Below are 27712 nucleotides of genomic sequence, written 5' to 3'. Positions count from 1 at the left end.
TTTAGAATTAATTAAGTACCGAGATAAAACAAAAATATTGAATTATGAACGATGAAAATATTTTCTATGCATTAATTTAACTAAATAAATAAACTAGTGGTCGGTCGTCCAGTGATCAAAATTTGACTGTCGAATTTGATATATTTGTAACACATATACATAAATTTTATTTTATTACACATTGTGCTTCGAAGGGGTAGGTACAAAGTTATTTCTTCTCGTATTAAGGTTTCGTCAAAAAGCGGACGGAGCGAGACGGCGACGCGACGTGACGCTGGTGCAGCGACGATATATTATACTGGTGGACGTGGGCGCTTGTAATGTACTAGTTAATATAGAATATGTCACAGAGCGGCTGCAGTCGGCGTTTACGAGTCGAGGGCCAGCGTCGCGTCGCCGTCGCTATTTAACGAAAGCTTACATATGTACGTATAATTCTTATTTCTCTATCGATATAATGCTTTAATAATCTACTCAAGATGCAAATACATCAATTGGTCGATTAAAAATAAAACTATTACCTCTTAGCCATCAATCTTCAGTCACAATATGTCTATTAGTGTAGTTAAAATCACTTACGGCGCAATGGTCCTGCCAGGCTTCTTCTTAGCGAGCATAGTGGCTTGGTTGAGGCGCGACAATGTGATGACCGAGGGTGCCAGTCTACACGCCTCACCATCCACTTGCATCGGTATCACTTTTGTGGTCACTATTTTTGCTGTTTTGCACTGCGTGATACACGTGCCGTGACCTCCAGCTTGTAATAAAGGCTGGAGAAAATAATATGAAATAAAAATAAACTAATATTTTATCAAGTGTGTTATTAACTACGGTAATATTTTTTTAATTATTATTCTTTTACCTCTTCTTATCCCACTGCAATGTAGCGTCGCCGAAACAAACTTTCCTAGCATGTTATAGAAAAGGATTTGGCTCAGTTTTATGCTCCTGCTAGCATGCAGTTAATCCCTTTCGAGGTTTCGAGTCTCGATCCCCTCCAAGGTTTCAAGCCTCGGGCAAATTTTGGAAGCAAAACCCACATAAAGTATTGTCCAGGCTGGCAATCATATCCAGGACCCACTGTGTATGTATGGATAATATATACGTTGCTCATACGATACTTTGCCTGACCCGGGATTGAACCCGAGACCTCAGCACCTAGTTGTACCCTAATATAACTACACCACCGAGATAGTCCTTAATTGAATCTTAAACTTGTACACGAAGCAAAGCCGTAATTATAACACATAACATAAAATTTCAAACGCGGCTTGGTTATCGAAATAAAGTTGTATCGAGAAAAAAAAAACATTCAAAGTCATAAGTTAGGTTCGAAGACTGTATTTTCAAGTAAAGCTAATCAATAAACTTATCGAGAATAGTGTTTTTATTATTGTAATAAGTATAATATAAGAATTATTGAATTAATAAAAAAAACCGCTAAGATTTGAGAATGTTTTGTAAAAACAAACGTCAATAATATCACAGCATTTTACTAGGATTGATTATAGTGATTGCGTCATTATATTTATAACCAATTAATAGACAAAAATTATACATTCAAGAAGTATTGCGATCACATGAGCATTATGGACGATCGTATATATGATAAGAAAACCAACCTAAAACAAATCGTTAACGAAAACATTTTACGATATCGATCCGTCGCCGTTAGCACTTACCAGTTGATATGTGGTTAATCCTACTACTTCTATTAATCCGTCTTCAGTAGAAGGCTCAAAAGAGCCTCCTGACTTGTTCCAAGGGTGGGTGCCACCCCCGTAACTGTAAATATAGAATGCTTGTAAACATTCATAAAGTATTGACGTGGCAAAGAAAAGATGCCCTTGGGGACACTCGTAGCGCGCCACTTGGTACCAATGGATATGAGTTAAATTATACATTGGGGCTATGAAACTCTTGTATGGATAATAGCAATATAATTGACAGATTAATATTGAAAATATACAGTGAGGTAGCCATGTAATGGGTAACTAAATCTGACAAATTATAAGTGATGGTTACCTTGGAATGTTTAAAAAAACGATAGCGTGTACTTTGTGCTCTCGGAGCACTGGCGTGAGATCTTTGCCGTCGCACTCCATAGTGACGAACTCCGCCAGTCCCTTCCACTTGCGTTGCATGAGATCCTTGCCTCCCGCAGTTCCGTAGAACAGCTTGTTTCTTATTCGAGAGTTGAACTTCTCTGGGTGCGCCTCTGTTTAAAATAAATCTACGTCTATTATTAGAAACTAGCAAATTTTACAATCATTAATCATGTCTTACGTGTAAAGAAATCACCGTAAGTTACTTGGCTTTGATAAAATAGTAATAGAAGTAAAAAATACGAATAATGAATGTCAAAAGACGTATAACGTCATATAAACGTATCGCCTTTAGTTTCTATAGAGTGTACATCCACGCACCCTTGGTAACACAAACGCTTTTGAACAGAAAGTCCCACGGCCCACCCTCCACAACGGAACCAGGTCACATACGAATTGAATTGCTAACTATTAACACTTTAGGATGCAATGTTTCACCTTACCATTGCCCGTATAAAACCAACACAAAAGTAAGAAGAAAAACTTAACTACGAAGTACATTCCGCTATTTATTTATTCAATGTTATTCTGGTGCCCAGGGATGATACCGCGAGGCTTTTACTTCAACTTCGAAACATCGGAATAAAGTAGGAAATGAATTTTCCGCAAGGTGGAAAATCATATTTGCAGCAAACTAGTAAATATGTTTTCAAATATTTTGTATTGGCTTTCACAACCATTTATTTGAAAATCGTAGCTGTGTCCAGCTGTGACAGAGATTTTATCAATTTGAATGTCATAACATTGATAATAATTACAGACGTCAATAATACTTTATATTCATATTGTATTTATGCGTCGTTGGTAAGTATTTTATCTTATCTTACTAATATAAATGCTAAAGTTTGTGAAGGTAGTGGATATTTGTTAATAGTAAATCCAGCAACAACTGAACGGATTTGGATGATATTTGGCACACAGATAGACCATGTCCAGGATTATCACTTAGGCTTCTTTTTATCCCTTACATATTCCAATTATAAATTAAATTTTATATTACCTCTAGCTTCATGAAACTCCAGGGCGATGTGAGCGTCGACGCCGAATGAGAAATAATTGTTGACGACATTGAGAGGCAGTTCTGGCTTAGCGTTGGTGGTGTCTTGTCCAGAGGCAGCTGTGTTAGGCTCCACGGTCAGCTGCCAGCGGTCCAGCAGGACTGTGTCACTTTCTCCAATATTGGCGAGAATCTTCGATATCGGTTCGTCTTCGTAACCCTATGATAGATTATAATATTATGCTTAATCAGTACGATATCCGGATTATGCGAGATGAGACTGCTGACGTCATTGTAATGCGAGTTGCAGTTTCTAATTAGATATATATAACGTTTGTCTATGAGTAGCTTTAATTAATTTTATTGTATCAGCTTATTTGGAATATAAAGTATTGCTCTGGCTGTAAAAGTGTGTAGATACTTTAAAATAAGTACCGTGAAGGGTTGCGGCGTCTCTTCAAATACGAATTTTTAACCGAATTAGGCATACCTATGCTTAGTGTTGTTATTAACCTTTTTTTTGTTTATTTTGTTACTTTAGAGGATAATGACAGTAAAGTTTTCACCGCTATCATTACATCATCATCGCCGTTACTAACAAAAGTCTGGGTGGAAAATGGAAATCAGTTGACGTAGTGCGAAAACAAAAGCCGCGTAAAATGAGGTCTTAGTAAAGTTAGTGGTGGGATACACAAATCAAATCTAAACTATCGATGTCGGTATGAATACTTGATGTTATAACGTTATCAGACAGAGCTACAGTAATTAAACTTTCCATAAGTTTTATTTGCAAGCCATATCGTTACAGGTTCCGTACACGAGTTTATTTAATACAAAAGTTTTCGCGCCAGATCATTTGTAACAAACTAGGCGGCTGCTCTTTGTTTTAAGTTCAAAACTTTTGGCAACGCAATATTTTCATTAGTGAACCTCGGTTTTGGAGTTTCTGAACGCATGGTAATTGATGGTCCAACTTCATCTAGCTTTTAATATAATATAAATAAACATGTGACTTGTTTTTAAAACATAATATGTATTAAATACGTATCGATGACGGATCGTTTCTCTTAATCCGTCGTCTTTATGATTAAATGTCAATTTATTCAGGGGATTTGTGGAATAACGAATGATATATGAGCGTACTTTATCCTAATCGGTTAATGCTGGTAAGCATAACCCATGTGTCGTCTACTAAGTCTAGTGGTAGCGTATATGCTGTGGCCCTGGAAGTACGGGATTCGAGCAATATTTTCTTTTGTATTTGAAATAAAAATATTAGAGCGAATTAAAGCCAAGAACAACTAAAATAAATGCGAGCACATTGCATAGAAAGAAATATTGTAATTTTTTTCTCTTTGCTGGTGACTCTCGGCAAACACTAGTGTGTCTCTTTTATTGTTTCAGTTGATAGAATATTGAAACCAGTTAAATAATTATTATTCGTCACATGACTTAAATGATGTCTTAGCATGACGACTGACAAATAGTTACGAATCGGCCCAGGTAATAAACTGTAATTTAAGTACTTATAGATCCTGAACTTGTACTATTTAGTATTTATGAGCATTTATCATCATGCAATCTAGCTGTTCGTTTCATTTTCTTATATAAATAAGCAAATTTAATACAATAAGTAAATCATCAATTTATGCCCAAATACAATTTTTTCCCCGTTATAATGCGTTTCACCATAGTGGTAAAATATATTGAACTTAATAAAAATGAAGACGTTCTGCGTACCAGTATATATGTAAGTATGTATAAACGAAAAAAAAACGAACAGGGGACCAAAAAATAACCGTAAAACATTTATCGACGCTGTATTTTTTGCGAAATGTATATAGACTTTAATATCTATTAAATTGAGACCCATGTCTAATCCATGCCAATATGGGAAGCCGGTAGGTGTGTACATTATTTCCGTTATATCAATATCGAAGATTCGATATTACATGAAAATTCAAGTATCAATTTCGTGAATCATATTTTCATGGATATATCCATTATAATATATGTATGCCTAAGAGTTAAAAATATAAGTTATTTGATAACGACGACTATTAAGCTGTTGTTTGTCATATTAAATTTAGTTATCACTTAAATATTTGATGAGATTATATTTTTTTTTGTAACGGGGCCTATAATTCAGAAAGAATAGCATATGATTGCCTAACCTTAAATATTGTCGTAATACTATTGTATTAACATAGTATATAATACAAATGACTTTCTTGAAATTTCTTCGTCAATTTCTTTGAAAGGAAAATGATAAGAAGGAAATAATAACATGTATGGTTTAAAAAAAAATTGAAACAAAATATAGTGAAATATAAGCAACTATTTAAATCAGGCCAGAATATTTATAATGCTTTTTCCACCAAACCTTATCCCATGACCTACTCCAATGTGGGATCGCAAGACATGTACTTTTACGCATGTAACACAACGGAGTTTAAATAATATAAAACTATTAAGTACATTGTCCTACACAAGTGCTTGATTTCATCTATATTACCCCTTCCAAATCTAATTTCGTAGTTCTCATATCTGCAACAAAACGAAAATATTTACAAAACAACTAAACCGAAAAATCTAATTCGGAACTTATATAAAGACTGTGTAATGAGTAACAATAATGACATAATATTACGCAAATCCGTAACGCTGAAAGTTTGTCGTTTTGGAGAATACTAAAATTTTCTCGAGTAAAGCGATAAACTTTGTTTATAGGCTCATTAAAGCACATTGTCTCGCACGAAGCGACAACAGGTAATCATGGAATTTGCATATTTATTTACATAAACATTTTTCTCTCTCCAATATATTCATATGAATAAAACAGTGAGTAAATTAAGCACAACGTTACGATTGTTGGCCATTCACGTATTCAATTTTTCATCCACTCATTTCACCCTTTTTCATTTACCTAGTCCGTCGGGAATGAGTTGTCAAGACGAGGTTGCGTTACATTAAAAAATATTTTTTAAACCATTTATTTTCCTGAAAGACAATTTGTTTATTTTATAAATTAAAAAGTTTTACAAGAAAATCAATATATTTATGTACCTAAGGATACTTGGATGAATCAACTTCTACACGTTATTTAGCAATCGTTTGTTTTATTACGTTTTCTGGAAACAAGAAACAACTACTAACAATATGAATAACCTACTTATTTCTTTATAATAACTACCACCATGATTACTTTGACCATGTAAACGCCACTGCAAGTTCTGCACGCCAGTATTCACAGTAAGTACAAACTGACACTGAAACTTGGAAGTCCCTAGACAAATTAGTAAAACCGACACATAATTAAATTAAGTTATTAAAACCGTAAAGTAATTACGTTGACCTAGAATTGTAATGTCAATTAATTTGAATACAATTGGTTATTAATTTAGAACAACTTGATAGTGATAATAACAATTTAATAGTGCAACATTTTGTTTGAAATATTTTCTATAATATTGTAATGGGTGGTTGAGACGTAAATCCGTTCAGTTAATATATTTTGTAAGGTCGTGAACAGTTATAATCATAAAATGATAGTAACACGACTACAGTGTAAAATAACCGACGTATCAAGACGCGAAACTATGAATCAGAATATAATAACATATTTTCACAACTTTTATATAATATACAGTTTGCGCATATCTACATATACTGTATATTAAAATATATATTTTATAAAAGTTTATATTATATATAAATATTTTTATTACAAAATACGTTTAAGCACTTGGAATACAGTACGTACTTATAAAAAGTTACAAAATGTTATTAGTTTTACTAAGTTCCAAGATAACTTCGAAAATATACAAGTACCTACCTATCTTTAAAATGTTTACGGCGATATTGTGATATTGTAACAAGCCGTCAAATACTCGTATACCAACACAAACAGGTCAAAGTGTACGTAACGGCATATTGGTAAAACATCAACGTGTCGGACCCTTTGAAATTATTCAGCGGTTCAGTTTGTGTAACGAGAAAAGCTAGGTCCGATTCTCTTTGACGTGCAGATTTTTTAATAAGTAAATCCGCCAGTGACCTTTTAACGGATTTTATGTGTCGTAAAGTCATATTATATTGTAGTATTTTATAATTAACACCTGATTTTACATTTGCTACGATGTTCCTCTACTGAGTTATAAAAAACGAACCCATTTCGGTTAGTTATATGCAGTTTATCGGTTATAAAACATGATTAATATGACATTCGATTTGTGGCCCATATGGCTTTAAGTTGACTCCCATCAAATAATGGGAAATACCGTTGGCGCAGTATGAGTATGCTCGTTACACCTCTGCATAGGCGGTACGCGTGTGCACTGCAGTCGTGACAAAGACGAATTTTATGTCAATCCTCAACTCAGGCTAACTTAATAAACTTAACTTTCATCATGGTCTTAATAGTAAAATTTCTATTAAACCATAAACTAAAACAAATGCGATGCGTTTTTTTAATATGGGCAAGGCGAAGTGACTTCACTGCACTGCACCTAATAGTAAGTGGAGTGGCGTCAAGACAAACTGACTAAAAATGATTATCCCTCACCAAGTAACACAATTATGCCGGCCGGTTTGAAACCGCATACGCTTGCTACACTAATTATTACAAATATCTTAACTAGTTGACTTTGACTCCTTCCTAGCCGAATTTCGGCCATGGCGGCCAATCACAATGGAGATCAGCCAAGTACGCAAGAGATATTATACTTAGTGAACAAGTGTTTGCACAATACGCAGGTTCCTTTACTCTCATAATCTTATAAATCTTACTAGTTACATAGTCATGGAAAATATTTTATAATATTATATAATGAACTCACCCCGCCCCAACCGAGTGCTCTGGCAAGATCATTACCGGTGCCGAGCGGCAGCACTCCGACAGCGGGCCGCGAGCCGATGCGGTCCAGCACGCTCAGCACCCAGCCCACCGTACCGTCACCGCCGCACGCAAGCACACGCAAATTAGGCACCTTTCGAAATAACTCCAATCTGAAATTCAACATTAACCTTATTCTTCTGTTCAAAGGAAAGTGTGTTACCAGAATAAGACAAAAAACTACGCCGAATTAAATTGCTTTCTTGTATTTATAAATAAACCCCGGGATAAATAGCTTGTGCATAATTTTTGTAGAAGTATCATTTGTAACGATTATAAAATGTGCGATTTTTATAAATAAAACGTCGAGCCGTAATTAAGAGCCAACCTCTAGGAAATTTTAGTAACGGAGTTATTAATATTATCGGCGGTTTCAAGCACGTTATGACACTTAGCCTCTGGGGATTTTTAATTTTCGAGCTTTAATGGACGCTCGGTATTCGTATGTTGTCATGTCGCGTAATGACCGATAGCTTAATTTCAGAAATAAATTTAACATTTGCGTTCATTTTGGGTTATAAATGTATGGTTGTTTGTCTGATTCGCATATGACGTCTTGAGGTATACACATATATGTTCGGATAAAGTACAACATAAGCGATGTATGTCCAAATTCATTTAATAAATAAGTGCCCAACAAAATTTGCAAATTTATTTTATATATATATACTTATGTTCATTAAAAAAGATGTATCCAATTTTCATATAAATCTTGCCATATTCTTTAAATGAATCCATAATAAACATAATGTAATAAGCCCCTTTCCAAAGACTAATAGTTTTGAACGATTTATCTATTGGCAAAGTCGAACAGTGGGTATAAAGATCTTTATTATGTAAATTTCCTAATGCCTTCACGTAACAAAGTGGGGCTAATATTCGTAGATTATTTGCAATTTATAAAACATTTAACATCCTTTCTAATAAGGGAATATGGTATAAATACCCAGGTCCTGGACCGCCCTGCGTAAGGTCGAACACCTGTCGAGGATTCAACAGCCACTGGAACTTTTGGAGTAGTTTTGCGCCCTGGTTGCCACCACTCTTGGGATTTATAAATACCAGCACAGGTTTTACACTAGCCGTGGGTATCGGCTTTATCACAAATGTTCTCTGGTCATTTTTGGTGTCCTTCCCTTTCTTTTTGGAAGCACTTTTTTTCTTAGGTGACTTTCTTAAGGACGATTTGAAACTGCCTCTCCTTGGCAGTTTCACGATCCACGAGGGTGGCACTATTATATTCGACTGACAACCTGATTAAAATCAAAACAAACATTTAGACAGTTACATAATGTAACATTATCCGCGATTCACAGAAAATCCGTGACACGAGTAAAATTGAGGAAATCTAAATATAGCGTACCTAACGAACACTCTTCCCCTATTCGCTGAAGGTTGAAGCAACTTTCTTTGTTGTGGTAGGCATCTTTGCACCACGAACAACTCAAGGCTACGATCTCTTTCGAGCTGAACGATAATTTAGCTTGCAGCGACTGTCAACAAAAAACGTCACAGTTTTAATTTTATGAGACACATTTCGAAACCGAACTGCATGCATGAAAAATCATTTCGTTTTATAATGAAAAGCAAGCAATGATTAAATAAACAAGCTGGATTTTAAGTACAGATATTCCAGGAATGTTTTTTGGGTGGGTGAGGATGACTGACCCCAACAATATCAGCGCCATCCATAAACGATGATATAAGTTTCAAACGAAAGCATGTTTTGATTTACAACGATCACGGGAATATCTGTCTCCAGCGTGCTTGAGAACCAACGCACCAGTAATGTACTCGGTATGATATACGCACATGGTTGACAACGTCATTGTCTACTTGTATAGCCTTGTCTACAGAGTGGCGTGACGGTATGCACCATCCACAGCAACTGCGCCGGAATGACTGTGACAGCAAGACAACCATGCAACACACATGCTAAATGAGGACACAAAGTGCTCACGTGATCAATAAAACTATAATACAGCCCAAAACAACATTAAAAACGATCACACAAGACAATTACACAATAAGGCAGCTAAAAATAAACAAAAACACTTTAATGGTCATCAAATATACATTTAGTTGATTTCATTTTATCTTTTATTTTGTCCTTTATCCCCATTGTCCCGTTATTATTACAACTTTGTAGTCATTATGACTACGTATATTTTATAATTTTTTCGACAAAATTCCAAGAAATTTTAACATTAGTAAACTTGGGCCTATAAATAAATTACATTATATGGTTGCCTCGGTGGCGTAGTTGTATTACGGTACGACTGCAGTGCAGCCTCGAGTTCGATCCCCGGGGCGGGGATATTAAGTTTTTTCTAATAATGTCAACCCGGAGTCTAGAATTTGTGTCCATTTGTAACTTAATAACAAAATAAGTTCGGCCCTTAGCACATCGTTGGACGGAATAAACACGGCAGAAAATGGGTGCACCAGTTGCGTCTCTGCCTACCCTTTTGGGGATAAAAGGCGTGAGTATGTGTGTGTATAATATTTACCGAATACAACACTTGTAGCTATGAATACGTCATTAAGTACATTTTACTTGTGTATGTAGGTATGTAGATATGAAGCGAAAACATGTTTTAACTTTTAGGTAGTGATCGTGAGTGGGTGCTATAATGTATAAATTGAGTAATCGTTAAGTGATTTTTCCGTAAACATTTTCCGCGCGAAAAATATTAAGAGTAGGGTCTTGTGAAAATACGCGGCAAGTTGACGAATGTCATTCAGTATAAAAAGAAAATTTTGCAATAGACGCCCGATATTAACTACCTTAAAGTTGTCCTAAAATAAAATTATAAATTTCTATTTGTTATACACAAATAAAATAAGGTTAACATTACTTATTGTTACATTAAAAAATAACTTTGTTGAAATGGAAAGAAAGAAGAAACTTAATTATAGCTAAAACATGTTATTTTTTATAAGTAAATGATTAATGTATGTTTACGTACGAGTCAGGCGACTAAATTGTTGTTTCAGACACATTCATTAGTCTGTTAAAATTATATAGTACACAACGCACCCTCATACTTTACACGCGCGTTTTTACACGGCTAAAGTAGGCATATTAACTAAAATGAAAATGCTGACTTTTATTTCGTTTTGGAGGGGTTAAGCGGAGCTTTGTAATTTGTAAATGTAGACTTGATAAATGTATTAGAGATAAATAAGTTACAAATCAGTCATATAAGTTTTGAGTTTAAAATAAAATGAAACGCTCGAAATATAAGACCTTGATTTTTAAGTACAAAGTGGCCGCATATAGTGCTGTGCGTCATTAAAAATGAAGTATTAATTTCGCGTGGAGCTGGTGCCGTGGTGTTCGTGTCGCATGCGAACTACACTTGTCGAGGTAAATGCAAATGATTTCGAGTTAACAGAGAGTCGACTCTTCCGCACAGACGGGACTGAATGAATAGCAGAATGAAGAATGACGACTCACTATAGACATATCTCATCATTAATTCATGATAATTTCAACAGACGACTAATTGTATAATGCATGATTTCATACTGTAACATATTGAAGGAGCGTGACGTTCGAGTTATTCGAAATAAATTTATATTAATATGTAACCAAGCGCACGTTTCACGAATCCTACTCGTCAAAAATTACATAAGACGACCAAATTCATAAGTCACGCTGCCATATATGCTGAAGATATTATGCTTTCCAGATGAGCACTGCCGACATTAGCTGTTTAAGCGTTAATCACGAATAAAATTTGAACATATAGAATAAGCCCTTAGTTAAATAGAACAACATACAATAAGTAGGTATGTAATTATTTAATTTGTTTTTACGGTTGCGTGTTCATACTGTAATGTTGTATATACATATTACGAATACATATTCCACGTGTAGGTTAAGTATTCATGAATAGTTATGGAAAATATAATGATGGAATGAAACACGGACGTACATTGCTTTGTATTAATTTTATATATTGACATTCATGTCGGCATCTTGTTCTATACCGTAATATTGCACTGGTTTCTGCTACACCCTAATTGCAATTCCAGAGCGGAATATTTGCATTGCTCTATTCCAAAATACGAAGACCAACAGAGCGAAGTTATAAATGTGAAACGATGAGGTTTCCAGAACGTGTAAACGTTATATTTTACATTAAATAATGCGATAAAATATAGCGTGTAATATATAAATTAGAATGATCAAACATAATTGGGTATTTGACATAGTAAAGAAATAAATAAATTTGGTATTGAACATTATATAATTTAAGGTGTTAATTAAGAATATTTGACTTAAATTACAAATAAAAATTATTTAATATTTTATTTTCCTAAATAAAAATAAGAGTTTTTGAATCTGTGCATCATTTACAAGAAACGTCTCAAGCGAGCAAGACTAGAGAACGTGACGTCACGATGTATTATATGTAATGTCTTGTCTATTGGTCTTGTAATTCCGAAAAAGATTTTGGCGCGTTTCGCAGGTTTCATTAATATTTATTTGATTATTTCGTGTCCAAAGTGCACTTCACCGAAAACAAACATGGAAATTGGTTTTATTCAAGCGGACAGTGCAAATTTGCCAAAAATTGTGTCTTTTATGATCGCAAATTTCTTTGCCTCAAACTCGGACTTTTGTTCTGCAGAATTGAGGAACGTGAAAACTTCATTGTAAGTACAAAACTATCCTTTTCTGATATTTTGTTCAATTCACAATAGATTACAGTTTGATTTATGTACTTAGCCTTATTTTGTTTTGCTATAAAATAACCTTCGTGTCATGTATATGATAGGTACATGTTTACTTTGTAGACTATAAATACAAATAATACTTTTTTTACGTTACCAATAAAATCATAACTTATAAGAATCTTACTCTGGTTAGGTACCTGTTATTTGTGTAAAATCTTTTCAACGAAAAGTTTCTCGTATTGTAGCTATCTGTGATGCTTTATTTCTATTTTTACAGATCATCAAGACAGTTGTATGGTGATGATGCTAATTCATATGCTAACTCAAATCCTAAAACATCAAGCTGATTACAAAGTGCCCGACATTCTTCAGTTCTCGATGCATTATTAGAGCATCAAGCATAAGAAAGGAAGTGACTGTGAAACGTTTTTAGCCAAAATTAATGGTGTTTTTACACAAGAAAATATAAATTTTGTGGAAAGTCTGACTCGAGCACAACACGAAATTCAAGCATGGCATGAGTTAAGGTATTATTTATTTATAGGTATTTGATTGCATTTTAAATGTGATGTTGCCTTTTTAAATGTGATTTGATACTGTAAGTATTGAACTAATAAGATATTTAAAATCAATGTTCTAGAGCAAAATTCCCAACTTGGGGTCTGTGGACATATCTAGAGTTGGCTGATTTCAATGTTAAAGCTATATGAAGTTTCAGGTTGTGCTTAAGAGAAGCATTTTATTGTGATTTAAGGAGGTCTGTGGTGATCATCTTTGCTCATTTAGTGGTCCACAGCTAAGAAAGTTTGGAAAATGCTGTCTTAGATCAATATATATTGGAATTATATGTTTCCATGTGAGATGCAATCTCAAAATGTAAATTAGTCTTGTAGCTTTACTAGTCTTTGATGTTTGTGTTCACATTCATATGTGTTGGGCACCCATTCTACAGGGCATCCTAGTGGGGATATAAATGTATATGTGGCCACCAGATAGTCACTAGTTTAACATTTAAAAAAAAATGAATTTTCTTTTCAGGAATAAAAGCATCAAAAGCATTTGATGTTTCACGATGCAAAATAACTGTTGGATCCTTGGTTGCCTTAATAATGGGAGCTAAAGTACCAGATACTCCAACCATGAAAAGAGGAAAATCATTGGAAGAAGTAGTAAGAAAGGAGTTGGAAAAAAAATATGACAAGATTGCAGAATGTGGTTTTATTATTAGCCAAAAATTCCCAATGGTAGCTGCATCGCCAGATGGTATTTTAGAGGGTGACACAGTTATTGAAATTAAATGTCCAACAAGCCAAAAAAGTTTTATATACTATATATGTAACAACACAATCACAGAAAAGTTTGCAGTCTAAGTTCTTTTGCAAATGTATGTGAGTAATTTAACAAAAGGTTTATTTTGTGTGGCAGATTGGGAATTTGAAAAAAATAAATAAGTCCATGTAATACCAATAGAGTATGATGAGATCAAAGTAAATGATATTTTATCTAAAGTTGTAAAGTTTTGGAAGAATAATGTTTACAATCTATTGTAAAAACTTATTTTTATAACTTAAGGTCGGCTTTAATCTGGGTAACTAAACAAGTATTGGCAAGTAAAGAATTTAAATTCACGTCTAGTTAGTGATTAGTTCTCGCAGTTGAAGAAAAATGTAAAAATAATTAATAATCATGGATATTTCTGCCTTTAAAATTTCGTCATATTAAATTTTAAAGGCCGAAATATCCATGATTATTAATTATTTTTACATTTTTCTTTCAACTGCGAGAACTAATCACTAACTAGACATGAATTTAAATTCTTTACTTGCCAATACTTGTTTAGTTACCCAGATTAAAGCCGAAACAAAATGTATGAAAATGGACCTTGAGCTACCACCTTAATATAGGAAAATAAAACATTATATTCTAAATTTTGTTTTTATTCGTCAAATGTTTTTAATTAAGGAGCCTAGTAAATTAATTAAGGCACGTGCAATAACAATGCAATCGTCCAAAAACTTAATTAAATTTGTATTGACAACTGAATGCAGTTTTAACATTAATAATAATAATAATTTTTTATTGTAAATAACCGAATTTGTTTACAATTTCAAAGGTTACAAATTACAAACTTATTATAAAAAACATTGAGAACTCCCTTAGACGTCGGATGACTCTTTCAATGTGTATCAGTAAACTTGCTATCTCCTTACCCCCTTATTCATAGACGTTTTTTATCGAACGATCGAGTAAGGCTGTGATAACAAGTCTGTTTCTCAGTGCTGACGGCATGGCAGTTTTCGCAGTGCGTAGACGTAGGGCCGTTGGGATTGGCTGATATTGAAATACAACAATAATAACCAATCACAACGGCCCTATGTCTATTTCTCAGTGCCGTTGGGCACTGAGAAACAGGCTTGTTATCACAGCTTTACTCCGTCCTTAGATAAAAAACGTTTATGAATAAGGGGGTTAGTTTTTGGAGCTTCAACTTTGGTTTAATTAGACTTAACTGATACACTTGGCGGTCTTACTAAACTGCATCCCTTTTGTAATAACAGTTGCTCAATATGCTTGAATCCTCTATCAGCTAGTATAATCGCACCAGGTTCCCAATGATCTAAAAAGTTGCAATTTTCAACCAAACATACATCGCTAATCCTGCCACCATAACCAGGAGAAATGTAGTTAATAATACCATCAGGTGTGCTACTTATAAGGTATTTTATTGTATTGGCCTTTTTATAATCTTGAATAATAAACGAATCTCACGTATTGTTTATATTAAGAGTATTACATCATGACGTCACGCCCCTTATTTGTCACGTGACTTAGCGTTTTAGTGGGAAACACAAAATGTAATTATTAAAACTGTCTTTTAGCTATTAAAATGGCTCTAAATATAAAAAAAACAATTGTCAAGCGTATCTTTAGTGACTCTAGAACATTTTAAAGTACTTTACGAAAATTTGTCAAATACCCAATTATGTTAAATAGTTTCATTTTACATAAATTTACGTAAACCAGCAACATTTAAAATTAATCGTACACATCTGTTAACTGAATAAAATAAAAGGGCAAATATATAATAATATGTAGGTACTTATTGAATGTGATACGATTGTAAATTAAACTGAAATAAGGAACATTAAGTACCTACTGGAAAACTTTTCCATTAATTGTAACCCGACGTACGGACTTACTTACGGGTGCTTAATTATTAACGGTCCAATTAACTGGCCCAAGTAAAAGAACTTTTAATGTAATGGCTTTGTCTATCGAAGCAACTTCTAGAAATGTTGATTGCATGACAGCGGTCTAAGCTCGAGCCATACATATTAATGAATGGTCCGACTAAATAGTTAATTAACAAATTATATTAATTTTCTTTAACCTTGATATAAAGGCATTTATTTCAAACAGAAAACATATAATATATTAAGTTTGTGATAACTACAACGAATACCGTTTTATTTTAGTTCAAAACAAATGTATTAAAAGCCCTAAATAAAATATGTTTCTATGTAGCGAATGTTTAGTCACACAGGCGTGCAGAATTGTTAACTACTGTGTTACAAACACCTAAAATAATAACTTCTTTATAAAATTAATTTATGGTAATCTGCCGTCCGTTGAAATATAGTAAATTAAGTTGTTGTAATAAGCAGCTAGATAGTACGGTTACAACATACTGAGGGAAATATAAAATACAATGTAAACTAATTTAACGGACGTCAGACAGGACCAATATGCGTGAAATTACGTATTGGCGAGCAGTAATGAGGTGGAGTTACCTTCCCGCAAGCCTTGCACTTGCCCTTCTCGGAGCGGCGATGCACCCAGTGATGGTGCGTGACGGTCTGCTCGCGGTATTGGCGCACACCCACGTCACGGAACGTGGGCTTGCACGTGAACTGCACGCGGTCCATCAGGATGTCGATGCACGCTATGTGCGCCACGATCTTGCATGCAGAGCATTTCATACGGGAACCGTGTTTCTGTTACCACAAATACATTATTTGCTAAATAAATATTCGTTAATACATAATTAAAGTGCGTAGAGACTAATTTCTAATTTATTTTTTTGGTATTTTGCTTAAAGTTACAATTTACGAACGTTGGGATGTTAGAAATATGAAGTATGTTAAGAACATCCATTATTACATTTTGTACAAAGAAAACGACCTCTACGAGCCCCATGTTATTTTATTAAATATGAATTTTAAACAAAATCCCTTGGGAAAAATTCAAATTAATATAAAAGCTTTTATTGATTAAGCGATTGAAAATTATAATGATGTAATTATTTTAGTAAATATTAAAATAATACAATAACTGAAATAATATGTAATAAAATATATGCCTTGAGACCAATATCTTACGATGCATAAATTATAATGATAAAAGGAAATATAATCGAACGTGGAAAAGTAAAAACATTAAAATAAAGAAAATACGAAGCAGGTGACGGTATGAAATTAATTTGGGCAGCTCGGTTATTAGGCGATCGACAACATAAGCCTGAAGACAGGCTTTTGTTGTATCGGCAATAGCGGGTCAACGTCACAGTAATAGGCTACACGGGCATGGGACATTAATCTTACATTCAACTACGGCCGACCGTCCACACAATAGGCAGGAAACTTGTTAATGGTTGTCGGGGAAATTACAATTTCTTACCCTGTTGCTCGGCTAGCACTTGCTGAATTGTTTGCAGACTGATTCACCGCTGTTTGTATGAACTCAATAGGTTTTTCGTTCCAATACCGCTATTCACTGTTATTTAAGAGCTCTATTGTGAAGAATTATATAGAGTATTCGCCAACCATACATTTTATAATTAGATTGGGAGATAAATTGTTTGAAATATAACTAAAAAGGGTTGTTTTGCATTTGTAAAAAATGTTTATGTTATGAACTATCGCTTCGTAAAAATATTTTAACAACTTCTAAAAATAAGTGAATGGCTTTAGACAACGTGCCTTTCTTAGTTATAGTACTAATATTGTAACTTGTAACTTGTAACTTAGTTAATATATTTGTATGTTTAGTTTTGTTTTAAGTAACCCCACACACGGCTGAATAAATTCAGTATGTATATATACTAAGCCCTAAATTCACACATACGCAGCGGAAAAGGACTTTTATATGAGCAGAATTGCTACAGAAAAGGTACCAACATATGCTCAATTTCGCAATTGGTTTTAAATGTATATAAATAAAATATTTTATAAGGCGATATGTATTTATACATATTGTATTACTGAGTCACCTTGCATATTGAAATTGAGAAGGCCGTATAATATTAATCTTTTACCTTTCTGAGTTTCGAACATAAAACGTTTTACCTTTTTTATTTTTAATGGCGCAGGACGGTGAAAATTCCTCACAGAATAGATAATCTTTGAGAAAAGTTCTAGTATTGTTTTTTATAACTCTCTCCCGCTTTCCTTGAATAATTTATTAGTTCAGTATTGGCTTTTAAAGTTGAAGACCTGCATTAAAAATTCATTTCTGTAGATGCCCATTACATTTCTGCGACATAGCTAACAGTTTTATTGATAGGTAGGTACTAATTGTCTCATTTGTTTAGTTTTAATATACGTGGACCGTAAACCATGAGTTACCAGGTTCGATTCCCGAAGCAAGCTATGTTTAATTGTGAGGTTTTCGATTTTTAAAATATATATCTGTCACTTAATGTTTTAATAGTGCCGGAATTAGAAAACGTGAATATTATAGGCTCAGAGTACTAGTTGTATCTTTGCCTAATTATTGGGGACAAGAGGTGAGCTTTTGTATCAAAATTCAAATATAATTTGTATGTAAATGTACATTTGTAATGCGTATCGCTATTCAGATTAACATAATACTTACTATGTTCCACGAATATCCCGCTTCTCCGTCATAATAATATGGCATCATGCAATAAATTTATTAAGTGCCAATTATTTTGCTTTGTGTTTGTGAGTTTGCGTTACACAATGCAAAACTGATAATATTTGCACAAGAAATAATACATGCTAAGTATTAAATACAAATATTATCATCATTGCAAAAACGACCTATTTCTCTCGAAAACTGTTCTTTGTTTTAATAGCACTGACTGTATTTAGCACCAACTTTAACGTATTCGAATATAAAAAATATCACTGGAGACTGAGGATAAGTTGTTAACCTGGCATTCCGCGTCGCCAACATAACAGCAATCTCCGGACACGGAAGTGGGCGACCAGAGGTGTTCGCCGCTGATTGCCGCGTCGCCCCAGTCAGGCGTCGAGCGCAGCACCCGGGCGCCTCCCACGTCGCCGCCTCGTCTGTCAACAAAACCGAAATTAAATAAATGCCTGACAATACCAATACTTATATAATACGTTTATTATTAATAATATGCATAGTATTACTGTTCTGAAGTTCTTACAAAAGCGAATGTCGTGTACGTCGTACTTATTCTACATATCGGTAGCTATATTATGTTAATCCTAGAGTAATTACCAGATCTATTAATATATGTACAACTAGCTTTTGCTAGCGGCTTCGCCTGCGTGAAAGAGTTTTACTGGAATAAAAGTCCCGCTACACAGGGCATTTTGTTGTTAAAAGTAACCACATACTTGTCTTTCCCTCTGCTAGCATTGTGCCAAAAATTATCCATGATTAATGAATATTTTTACCAAAACTCTCGGATTTGCTGTATTGATATTTCGATTATTTTGTAGTTTCGTGCGAATATGACGCGTGCGTGAAAATATTTCTGACTGAAAGTGTGACGTTGCCGCTGCGACAAATACTCTTGGAGTAAGTAGTAGTAATCGCATTAGGGCGGGCAAAATTAAAATTACTTTTTATTCATATTTATTTTAGTCGAAACTTGCACTTTTTATTTTACACTTATGGTTCGGGTAACTTATTTTGAGTTAGTATTATTTTCAAGTAGATGAAAATAACACTAACTGTGGTTTCATTCAAAATATTCCTGTGCATAATATAATATTTTTCCGGGATTAAAAGTAGCCTATGTCGGTTATTTTTAAGGTTATGTCCATACCAAATTTTATTGAAACCAGTTTTTAAGTTTGTCGCGTTCAGACAAACAGACAGACGCGACGAGAGATTTTCCTTTATAAAAATATGTAAAGTAAATAAAGAAACATTTTCATAGACAGTAATGACGGTAAGGATACTGTTAGTTCTGCCAAAGTTATTCTACCAATGCTTTTTACATTACCTATTGGTTTAACAATTCTTCAGCTAATTAGCTACTTGTAAATAGATAATTTATGAATGTGCCCACGTAGACCTTGTAAACTTCAAAGCTTTTAAAGCTTTGAAGTTGTAGTTGTACCATTTTGAGCAAACTCATTAATTGTAGATTACGTCTATTAGCACAATATTCAGAAGAAGGCTTCCTAAAATTTCGGTCATTAAGACTCTCTTTAAAACTTCTGAAAGAATTTGCTGTGGAACGATATACTTTATATCCACCCGGATAGCGATCACCGTACACGAGCTGTTAAATCCCGCCATAGTGGCCCATGTACGTGTGTCGCTTTCTGGGATCTGCCTGTGAATATCCGATTCCAACAAGCCGGCATAATCGTGTCGACGGTCGAGAGCTAATCATCACCAGTCAACGTTCTATGGGGGCGTACTCCATTTATTATCAGGAGCAAAGGGAAACTTTGGCGTGCAAGTAAAAATATTGCTATTTCATTCTGATGGTGCAATTTGTCTTACTATGGTATAAGGTTCTTTATTTAACAAGAGCGATTGTTCGAGGTTGTGCATTCGAGATGGAAAGGCCATCACTCCGTTGCAACAATCCCACGACTTTACAAGTCATTTACAAGAACAAGATTTATGTACTAGATGAAATAAATCGCGGGTCAGTTTGTAACAAGAAAGGTTTTAAGCGTCTAAAATAAAAGAAGTTAAAATCAGTAGGGTAATTTTCAGAGAATGGTCGCATGCTATATGTACAGTGTGTGAGGAATTAGCTTCTAGACATAAGGTCGTTATTACAGGGGTATGTGACTCCGTGGCTATAATCTATCCTTCCCCTTACTCATTAAAATTATCAAAAGCGAGTAATAAGTATTAAATATTAAAAATTAATATAAAAATATAAATTGCTTGTTACTCTTAGTGGCTATATTACACTTTATAAAAAAAAACTTGTTATTTTGAACAAAAGAAAACAATAATGTGGTTTTAGTTTTACAAAACTTCTGAGTCAGATGGTCTCAGCATCGTATACACAGACGAGGATTATGACAATAAGCTAAGTGAAATTTTGATTATGTTGCGGCGAAAAATCAACAACTAGAAACAGGGAGGCAATATGATGAATAAAAAACTTGCCACCGGGGAAATGTTTTAGTGTTTTTGTTGCTGAATTATTTACAACGTATAGTTTGAGAGTACTTCAGTAATCTACATAACATAGCACCCAATCATAAATAAAGCTTGGAAAATATATGAAAATATTTAATATTGTTATTATAATTATCATTTTATTTAGTATTTACGCCGAAGAAAGATTAATAATGATTTCTTATCTTTTGCGAATGTTCGAAATTTAAACAAAACTAATTATTTAACGAATTTATTTCGCAATTAATTTGTTTAATTTCTAGGAAAATTACAGTATACCAGTGATAGTTTTGTGATAGAAATAGGTCTGTCGAGAGGGCAGTCATGGATTCTATTACACCATAGACAAGAATTTCTAACTTATCAAAATAACGTTTGTTATTAAGATAATATGTTTGAGAGTAATCTATGTTTAAAAATTTCAACGTTTTATTGTGGCGTTTATCAAGTAGCACAAAACAAGTATAGTACTTATATATAGTTCTAGTAGTAAAAAAGTCAGTACTAAGTTGCGGGACTTGGTTGCAATTATAGACAACTAGCTTTAACTCGCGGCCCTGCCCACGTGATAACTATTATGGGGATAAAAGCCATACTAAATACTATTTCAGGATACAGCAGACGATAATTCTTTCCTGTAGTTCGAACATACTTCGCATAATTTTTTATAGAATCGGTTATATAGTGTACCTGTAAAGCGTATCAGACCGACAAATAGGCTGAGTAACTTTATAATATTAGAATGCATTCAAAATTGATAACATTATGAAGTTTACATAGGCGAAGATTTTCATGAAAATATTATCAGAGCTCCTTCATAATAGTGCCCCTTAAATTAAGAATTCAGATATACTTAACAAATGGGTAACGGATAAATATTGTTTTAATTCATTATAATTTTAAACAGAGCCTAGCTACATCTAAGTTTATAAAATTTTGAGTAATTGTTTCTACCTAAAAAATACACACGAAACCTCCTTCCGCAGCGCCAGGAATCCTTGCTTCTCGGACGGTCGGCTTAATTACAACATTCGTCAGTATCTTGGGCGTCTTTGCCTTGTTTTATTAAATTTATGATTAATTTAACCTTGAGCTAAACTGAAGAGGACAGTTTTATATTACTAAATTTACCAAAATGTAAGCATTGGCTTATGTTTCTTAATATAAAAGGAATAACTTTTACCAAAGACACATGAGGTGTACGTAAGGATATAATAACGGATTCGCGTGTTATTAAGTTATAAAACGAAACTCTAAACGAATTATTACATTTTGTTTCACCTTTAAGAAATATTTCTTACAGGTAAATTTTTATCTTGAACAAATCTTGAATAAGCACCAACCACAAAAAGATCAACGATTTTCTAAAAAGTCATGGACAAAAGTATCAAATCTCTTATGTCACCTTGAAATATCACCTGAATCAATAAAAAGCTTATTACGGTATTACAAAATAAACGTATGTGTTATTCACACAGTGATATTTGATTATGTGTCTTCTCGGATAACACTATTTCGTACAAATACGTAGAAGAGGGTATACTCGTAGAATCTAAATCAAATAAATCAGGACGAGGAATTCGGGCACTCAGATTGTCTAGTCCTTTCTACAAACACGATGTGATAAAATGAAATACTATTTGCGGCCCGTACTATATTTTATCATTACCAAACCGTTTTTTACTATCAGAGAATTTTAGATATAACTTTCTATAAAAACCATACAATCGCCCGTGTAGCCTCAAAAACGCAATGTTTTATAGCAACACTGATTTGAAACATAATGAAATACCTCATAAGTAATTTTTTAAATACCAATATTTTTCTCATTAAGTTTCCCTCCACTGCAGTGTATGGGTCATTTAGTGCTAAATATTTTATAGAGTGATAAGTAGTACATCTGAGATAATATTAGGCATATCATAAACAAGTTTACTTGCGACGAGCAAAATAATTTATTGAGAATGATCAAAAATCGCAAAGAAAATCTCTGAAACCTGATCGTGGGAACCCTGTTAACGACGGAATGCAATAAACGAAAATAAGCAGGTGCCTAAAAGTGATTGATTGTGTTGTACCTTCCTTTTGTGTGACGCTACAAGTACTTGTTCAAGAATAGAGGTCCTCTTGTACGTTGAGAGGGTACGGCACGGGGCAGTAGTTCAAGTCCTTGTGTAGGCGGCGGTAAGTCGGGGAGTGGACTCAAAATGGTACACTTTGATTAACATTCAACAACAAATCGGTATAGTGTGGATACTTACAAATTGATTGGTATCCGAAAACTATCATTTAGCATAACAAAGGCTGTAATTTTATTTCAAACTTCTGTGTTAACATTCCTACTGTTTATACGATACATATTTTATCACTGTCAAATCTGATAACCGAATTTATATAATAATCCTCAGAACAATGACAAGCATAGAAGTAGCACTATATTATAATTCTCTTTGAGTTGCTGAGATAATAATACAAAGAGAATGTCAATTTGGAATGTAGTGCCTATTTTTCAGTAGTATTATAAATGCTCTTTGCGCGTATTGTTGTGTCCATCATTAGTTAACATGAATGAAAAAAAATATGATACCTCGTTTTTTAATTTTTTTTTACAAAAAAACGTCATGAGCGAAATACAATAGTTTGTACAACAATTGTAATAATCTACACCAATATGATATTTACAAGAGAAGACGGCAGAAATACAATAATCTACACTAATGATATATTTGTCACGCTGCAGATATAATTATCTACAGCTTCAATAAGCTAGATCGACCTGAGGAGCGCTAACATTTTAAAGAAAACTGTCATGATGTGACTATCTATTGTTGGGTTTCGTAGTCAGTGAGACTGGATGTACTTGCAACGAGTTTCTTGGTCGTTTAGCAGTCTATGCTATAGCAAAATATACTTGCTTTAACTTGCATCTTCGCTGTCGCAAAAGCTCTTGTTGAATAAAAAAAAAAGAAAGAGTAAAAGGCCACCTGTACACTTTTATACATAATCTAACACTAAGTAAATTAAAATACATTCATTAAACGATGTAACAATACTCTTGTGTCAAAAAGTCTGCTAACCTAAATTATTTAGCCACTATGTGGAAACAAATTATTCACAATTTGTATTCTAGTTTTGTTGTTAATTCTCGTTTAATAATGAATGTAATACAAAATTGTGAATAGCGTTGCAGTGTAGTTATTTAAAATGAGTTATTAAGCACTAACAAATATATATGAACATAGTGTCACGTTGTATGCCAGTTCACATGAGTATTATATTGATTCCCACATTCCACATTAATAATTTCTCATATAACACAGGTTTTGGACACAAATATACTTTAAACATTACGTTATGGTATTGGTTTATCTGTTTGATTTAAATGTGTTTATTTCTTTTCAAACTTTGTATATTTAATATATTTTTTAATATAATAAAGATAAGGATAGTAGGAAAACTCTAACACGCCAAGGTTATTTTGTAAAGTAAAAAAAATATGATCAGTAAGGCATGTTTTATTTCTTCAAACAAAGGGCATAAAGGCCTATTATATAGTTACCCCCTATCTGGGTGGGTTGTAACAATTCAAATTCAACGGGCATCTGTTGATCAATTCTGCAAATTCAGTTGAGAATTTCAGATATCTCGCTTACGTTACGGTTGATCGGACAAAATTTCAAACTAACGAGACCAAGAGTAAATAAGACTGAACGCATTTCGACATCTTCAATAACAATTACAACCTAATAAAGCAGTTACACTGTTATAGCATCTGTGGGACGAAGAAGTTCGTATATTTTTTATTTATAATTAAATGAGTCGATTGTAGGAAAGCCATAGAAAATGGATTAGTTATTTACTAATCTAAAATTAATAAGTATGTATTAAAATATTCGGTAGAGTTTTATGAATTGTAAGTCGACTTGCTTTTTATTTATGCGCAACATATCGGTGTATGTTTTTATTGATCTGAATTTATATTCAAGACGTGCCTCCATGTACAGGTCAAATTGTGTAGAAAATTCGCATGTAACAACCAATGTGTAATTTTTTGAATTAATTTGTTTTTTGCTATTTACTATTTTCTGTCAATTTGGTATTGATATTATTTGTTAAAAATATAATAAATAATTAATGAATTACATATGTAGGTATTGTAATGATTATAATTGAAGTAAAACTGGCTGAATACATAAATATAATATTCTGTCTCATTCAAATATCGAACACTAGAAAACATGAACGAGTAAAATTCTGTCAAGAAAAAATTCATTCGTATTCCGTTGGCCAAGATACAATATTTAAAATCGTACAAAAAAAATTAAAGTTTTCTTATTAGCTTATAAAAATATAAAACTAACAACCCGCACATAAAATTGTGAAAGTACCTATAATATAATATTCTTTTAAAGTGTGAACTAAATGTTGAATATTCCATAACGCAAATATTTACTATACTTCGTCTGTTACAGATTTCAAAATGGATTGTGCATGCTGTAACCGTACCATGGAAGGCTGCGCCTCAATAAAATGCAGTTTGTGTTCGTCGCAGTACCACCTGGAGTGCGTGAGCAGTGAGCACCTGGTACCTAGCACCAACAGCTGGCGGTGTCACCGATGTGAAACCATGAACTGTGCAGTGTTGGGGCCCAAGGTCGAAGCGGCGGTGCGTGCATAGCGTCTGTGCTATTGTAAATTTGTAAAATTGATTGTCATTTTACCTGAATAAACCATTGTTTAGTGATGAAGCTAAATTCTTAATTACTGATAAAACCACATAGCGTGAACTGGCAGGTACGACGTACTTGTGTAATTTAACCTCGTTACTATAATTCTAAGGATTTTATACTTGGCGTTTATTACAATTTGAATAAGTATTTATTTCCACTAGGTAAGCTCTTTCTTAGAAATAAAGTGCCGTTTATACCAGTGGTTTTAGCGGGCCTAGTTCGTGTCAAATGTTTCGTCTAAGCACCTAGAAACGGAGAAGGTATTGATAAAAAACGATATAGGTAAATAAGTGTTTACGATTTACACTAGTTATTGAGAATTGAAGTAGACATAGATTCACTCAGGAGGCGAATATCCATCTTTGAAATAAACTTATTAATAGTCAATATTTTACTAGCTGTGCCCACATCGTCTGCATGGATATTTGTATCGTTAACTATCGCGTACCCCTACCGATATATCTCTGCAGCACAGAACACACGCAAAGCGTATCGCTTCGTCCCCTGAGTGGCCACCTGTCTCCGACTTATTATTATATGTTCTTATTCCCGACTTATATGTTCTTCATCGCTGGTTGGACGTTGTCAAAAAAATGTCTTAAATTGTATTCTGTAATTATTTTGCTAATATAATGTTTAGTGTAAAAACAGCGTTTAACAACTTACTGCATATTGTATCTACAGCCTTTGTTACGTAATTGTTCTAACTAAACCTCGTTATTATTCAGAGACCCTGAAGGTAACGCTATTAGTTAGAACAGTTATTTAAAAATGGCTATAAAGAAATATTTTTTGTCGCTAAAAAAATATTTTAAGGTCGACTAACACTGGATATCAGATCACAAATTAAACTATCTGAAATCTCTTTCCTTCTGTGGTAAACTTTACAGGTTTAATTAAAAATGTTGGAGTCTCCGCATACATTAAATGATAAAAAGAAGTCGCCTTTGCTATCATGACACTTTTGCTTTAGAAGAGGAAATGAGTTGGGTCGCATTTATCGTTATTCCAAATTACAGTTAATAGAGACGAGGTATTTCATTCGTGTGTTTCATAGGCTTGAGAACTAAACTAGTAAATAATTACCAAGAAACTATTGGAATCTCCCTTGTATGATACGTTTTTCTCAAACTGTTTCCAAAGTAATAAAAAAAACATTGTTATGCGCCGCTATCCTAGTCGATGACATCGGGCGTTTCCGGAAGTATTCAGCTGCGTGGTCAGGCTGGCAGAAGAGAAGATATGTTACGCGGCGACTATTCTATTATTATCTCTGGTTGGACGTTATCAAAAAATGTCTAAAATTGTATTCTGCAATTATTTTTCTAATATAATGTTTACTGTAAAAATAGCGTTTAACAATTATTAGATTTAAAATGATTCCATTCTTAGTTTGCAATTGTGTTCTGACTATAACCGAAAAATATTGTATGGCTATATGAAAAATGTAGGTGTTTAAATGAATGATATTGGTATGCGTTTATTTATGAATATTATGTTTTATTTGTTATGTTTTTAATGGGATGCAAACCTTGCAATGCGTCCGCAGACGGCACTCGGTATGCGTCGCCTCATACAATTTTGTTACCTATTCTTTTTGAACTGTTTAATGAATCCTAACATAATATATCATATTCTTAGTAATATATATAGCTATAATATAATACCATATTGTTTCGACCTACGTCTTATGTGCGACTACAGTTATTATAAAATAATACATATAGTACAAAACTATACATAAAAATAACAACTAATAAATAAAGATAGAAATACTGCAATGCGCCAGGTAAAGGTATGTTTAATCGATGTAAATTCATTTACAGAGTGATTGCTTCGATAACCTTGACAATCAATAAGCAGGAAACAATGGCCGTATAAATCAAAGCATGTAAAATATTTTAATTTATTAAAACTATTATGTATCTAT

General features: G+C 33.5%; 1 protein-coding gene and 1 long non-coding RNA gene across 10 annotated transcripts in view; one reads left to right on the top strand and one right to left on the bottom strand.

The window, feature by feature from the left end:
• The window catches only part of LOC115442604 (eye-specific diacylglycerol kinase), a 130164-nt gene that overhangs the window by 13943 nt on the left and 88509 nt on the right, over positions 1-27712 (bottom strand). For 7 of the 8 annotated variants that reach the window (XM_030167683.2, XM_037441636.1, XM_037441633.1 and 4 more), the window contains 10 exons: positions 18858-18996; positions 16474-16677; positions 9809-9898; positions 9360-9489; positions 8943-9249; positions 7941-8109; positions 3106-3322; positions 2026-2218; positions 1683-1785; positions 580-770 (listed from right to left, as the gene is read on the bottom strand). In XM_030167683.2, the coding sequence (XP_030023543.2) occupies positions 580-770; positions 1683-1785; positions 2026-2218; positions 3106-3322; positions 7941-8109; positions 8943-9249; positions 9360-9489; positions 9809-9898; positions 16474-16677; positions 18858-18996 (1743 nt within the window). The remainder of the gene's footprint in view (positions 1-579; positions 771-1682; positions 1786-2025; positions 2219-3105; positions 3323-7940; positions 8110-8942; positions 9250-9359; positions 9490-9808; positions 9899-16473; positions 16678-18857; positions 18997-27712) is intronic. The other variant, XM_037441635.1, reaches the window with a different exon arrangement.
• Positions 357-25800, top strand: LOC119190232. Of its 2 annotated transcripts, none has more exons than XR_005112822.1 (2): positions 357-425; positions 25525-25800. It is a non-coding gene; the product is annotated as an uncharacterized LOC119190232 (long non-coding RNA). The 2 variants fall into 2 exon arrangements; XR_005112821.1 differs by lacking the exon at positions 357-425 and adding an exon at positions 25258-25436.

The sequence above is a fragment of the Manduca sexta genome, chromosome 22, assembly GCF_014839805.1.
Source record: "Manduca sexta isolate Smith_Timp_Sample1 chromosome 22, JHU_Msex_v1.0, whole genome shotgun sequence".
NCBI lineage: Eukaryota > Metazoa > Arthropoda > Insecta > Lepidoptera > Sphingidae > Manduca > Manduca sexta.
The sequence above is the reverse complement of the archived record's forward strand: the minus strand, read 5'-3'. Positions and strand labels throughout refer to the sequence as shown.